The following is a 4,121-nucleotide window of genomic DNA, read 5'->3' on the forward strand; positions in this document are numbered from 1 at the left end:
CTGTTCTGTACCTGTTTTCTTTTTTTTTTTTAACAGAACATATAAAGGAATCGTTAATTCAAACTTTTGGTCCACAATCGAAGAAAAATCAAGCTAAAACCAATTCTATGAAACCAAATCTATGAAAGAACAACCACAGTTCTGTAAAAGATGAATAAGGAATTATAGATCTTTGTATGTAACGAACAGGGAAGTTCGTATTCCAGACGATCTGGAATGCCAAGATTTTTTCCGGTAATGAAGGCTGAACATTTATGAAGTGAAATTTGATGAATTTCGAAAATGTCAAATTTTTATTTTCATGGATTGTTTTTGCAGCAACACGCACCAAAAATGTTATCAAGTAAAATAAAAAGTTCTTTCCGAAAGCGGAGATTGAAAATACCATAAATAAATGGATTGATTGCATTGTTGAAGAAGTAAGAACGAAATGATAGATTGTAAAGAACGTCTCCTGTGGTGCCAAGTGAAGTTCGGAAGTCTTCGACGACAATTTTACATGTGACCATGACCAGATGAGGTAAATAGCTAACAATCCATAGTAATGTAATGAGAAACATAATAACAGTGGTCCTTGATACCCTCACTGAATTTGACTGTCGATGGTCGACTGGACTGCTCATGGGACGAGATATCTTCTGGCGGGACTGCTTGTGCAGCTTCAGGTCATCCTCCACATTGTCACTGCTGGAAGAAATAGCAGCAGACATACGGTCATTGGATGGATGCGTGAAAACTACTTTTTGCATTCTTCCTTGATTCTTCTTCTTCTTATGCCTCCACACATAAATTCCGATGAGAAAGTATAAAGTCATCAAAACCATAAATACAGCAAAACAGGTTACCAGTAGAGAACAGTAGTAGGCTAACGGATATATAGTGTCTTTTAAGCCTTCAGCAATTGAGCATTCTTCACCAATAATTCCACTGATACGTGTTGGGACTCTTTGTTTTCCAAAAACCAAAAATGCTGGTGTCGCTAACAATATTGACGAAAACACCAACACTGCTGACGCAACTTTAGCTGAACGACGCGAAAAATGTCTACCAAGTGGACGACAAACGCGTAAATATCTATCAACGGATATAACAAATATAATTAAAGCTGATGTGATTGTTCCCACAGCCACAATAAAACGTATCAGGCGACATGCTATGTCACTGTGAAAGGTCAAAGGGAATCGTAGACCGACGATTTCAACTGGCATAGAAATTAAACAACTGAGTAAATCACAAGCGCTAAGAACGGCTACAAACAAATTTGTCGCCGTTTTCTCCAATTTGCAGTAATATATGTAAGATACAGCGCTGTTTCCGATTGCTCCAAATAGCATAGAAATACCAACATAAAAAATTACAGGTAAATACGTGTCTGCTTTTTCAGCATTTAGCATTTCTAGGATATTGGCAGAGCCGTTAATACTACTGTTAATTGCCATTTTTATCGTATTCATTGACTTTAGAGAAATGAACTGCTTTTCCAACTTTTGAAGATGGCCTTTGGATTTTCATAGGGTTCTGGGATATTTTCTGAAAAGACAAAAGAAAATTGATTTATAAATATTGCAATTTTAAGAAGAAAGTTTACGTTTCTTATTGGAAGAATTAACAATCGATATCAGACACAGTTGAAGTTGTGATTATTATTATTATTATTAATATTATTATTATTATTATTATTATTATTATTATTATTATTATTATTATTATTATCATTATTATTATTATTAAGGCAATATTCAGAAAATTGATTTAATATTGGACATTTAACCGAGAGATCGGCAGTTCGTGTTCTGCTACGGAAACTACTCTACAAATTCACAACGACCCAAATCAATAAACTTTCATACAAAACTCCCAGCAAAAAAGAGACCCTCTATGTGGCCAATTAACCTGATAGAAGTATCAGCCAAATAATCCTCAAATCACAACCAACCGTCTTTTAAGAAAATGAAGGAAACATTTCGAAAATGTGTTTGATATTCGATACACATTGGATTATATAGTACCAAATACACTATGTGGGAAAAGAAAGACGTGACGATCTGCTCGATCGGCATGACTTTCACATAAATACCAATGCACCTAGCCAAGAAAGAAGATTCTACGAGTTCGCTTGACTGGCTAGAAATAGCAGCCAAATCACCCTCGTACGAAACTTTACTTTCCTTTATTCGCTATTATTTGTTATTTTTATTGGCTCGGAAGAAAGAACTACGCCCATAGCCTTTGCAGACCCTACCTCCAACCCAGACCGTTGAGATTGACATCGTTAATGTTCCTCTTAAAATGTACCGTTGATGATTACGGGAAGGAGAAACAAAAAGGGCAGGGAAAAAATTCCAGAGGGTCAACGTTTAGGGAGGAAGAAGTGGTTAAGTGGTTATTTCAGGGACAGAATGGGGACAAAATATGGGGAACGAAGAAAAAGAGAGCATAATTGTTGGGAAGTATCTGACTTGAGTGATACTAAAGCAGTCAGTTTTGGGGAGCAGAAGCCACACTAGTAATAGTTAAATACCTGCGTGAGTCTGTCAAGTGGTCTTTTAAGGATGGATCAAAGATTTTTCTTTGTGCATTGGCAGCACCGACCCAAATGCAGGATCAGTGCTTAAGTGGGTCTCATTTGAGTTTTGTAAAATGCTTAGAAGTAATTATGGATGAGGTATTGTGTGAATCCGCAGAAGGAAGACAATTCTTTATGATAGTTTTTGCTATGTTGAGGACGTATAATCACTAGAACTTCTTGTTGGTGAGTCCTCCTATTTGAACTTGAGAGACCATATTGCATGTTGTTTTCTTGATATGTTCTGTGATTGTGATTCATTGTTACAGGTCTATCTTTCTCACATCACGAAAGTCATTGAACGTATTATCAGAGGGACACAGATTCCATTCTAAGAAAATTGTGGAGTTGCTAAGTGATACCCAGCAACGATTCTGTCCAGAAACAGCTCCTACAGCATTATGACGGTGAATTTCAGAATTTAAAGAGCAACTCAATCACTCAAACATGGATGCCATACATATCGACTTTACGAAGACTTTCGCTAAAGTTGATCATGGAATATGCTACAAATTATTTGATCACTCCATAGAGGAAGGAAAAAGTAATTGTTACGAATGAGCTATTTTGTGCCCTTCTAGTCATTATTGGGTTGAGAGTGTACAGTTACCAGAAATCCCCAACGTTGGTGAGCCCTTGCATTTGAGGCGACCTTGAGGGATCTAGTAATTGTGTCTCTTTGTTGTTGAAGAATGCAAAATTGGCAAACATTGGCGGTTGCTCTCGAGGTTTCCATATATGGGGTCAGTACTAGTTTGGTATGTTCAATCTAGTTTCTTTGTCGATGACGTGTGCGCATGTGAAGGGTTAAGGAGAAATGGTGGGTGATACCATCTCCATACGTCGTGAGAGCCTTTTTGGAGAATGTGAGATGCTAGCATCTCACAGTTTAGGTAGGTGGCACTGCGAGCTGATCTAGGTGTATACACACCATTTGTCAAAACCTGACAAAACGCAGTGAGTAGCGTGTTCTCCAGTTCGAACGTGCATCAGGCATATTCGGACTCATAATAACCTTACAATTTCACTTATCACTGCTTAGCGCTCACCCGCTATAAACACGTATAATTGATCTGCTGTTAAAAAGACACAAAATATCGGAAGGAGACAAAAATTTGTCTATGTAGCGTCTCTCGTGAACGCCAGATGCATTTCAGCCTTTTGGGAACTTTTTCAATGGCGGATGCTCACAGCAAGCCTCGTGCTCGGACGAAAATTCGTCGCCTCTGATATAGGAAACAATGAACAGAGCGTTCACTGATGTCGGCAGTAGACTTCTGTCTGAAGAATAAATCCAGTATGAGGCGAAGAATTCGCGTCCGAACATGCAGTGCCCTGCGAATAAGGCAAGACCCAGAAATTCTTAATATAGAAAACATGTAGTATTGCTGAAATGATTTGAACTTATACACTGAAATATTTATCGAGGTAAAGAGTAACTATAAGAGGAATTCAGGTGAGTTGATATGGAGATAATGATGCAAATAAACAAATAAACACGTTTGAGCTTGATATACAGAACATTCATACATACACACATACATACATGTATATA

General features: G+C 37.6%; 1 protein-coding gene across 2 annotated transcripts in view; it reads right to left on the minus strand.

The window, feature by feature from the left end:
• Positions 1 to 278: 278 nt before the first annotated feature.
• The window catches only part of LOC106867950 (cholecystokinin receptor), a 51,188-nt gene continuing 47,345 nt past the window's right edge, over positions 279 to 4,121 (minus strand). For both annotated transcript variants that reach the window (XM_014913026.2, XM_014913028.2), the window contains one exon: positions 279 to 1,530. In XM_014913026.2, coding sequence (XP_014768512.1) covers positions 300 to 1,454 — 1,155 coding nt within the window. In that variant the 5' untranslated portion in view covers positions 1,455 to 1,530 and the 3' untranslated portion in view covers positions 279 to 299. The remainder of the gene's footprint in view (positions 1,531 to 4,121) is intronic.

The sequence above is a fragment of the Octopus bimaculoides genome, chromosome 18 (assembly GCF_001194135.2).
Source record: "Octopus bimaculoides isolate UCB-OBI-ISO-001 chromosome 18, ASM119413v2, whole genome shotgun sequence".
In the NCBI taxonomy this organism is placed as follows: Eukaryota; Metazoa; Mollusca; class Cephalopoda; order Octopoda; family Octopodidae; genus Octopus; species Octopus bimaculoides.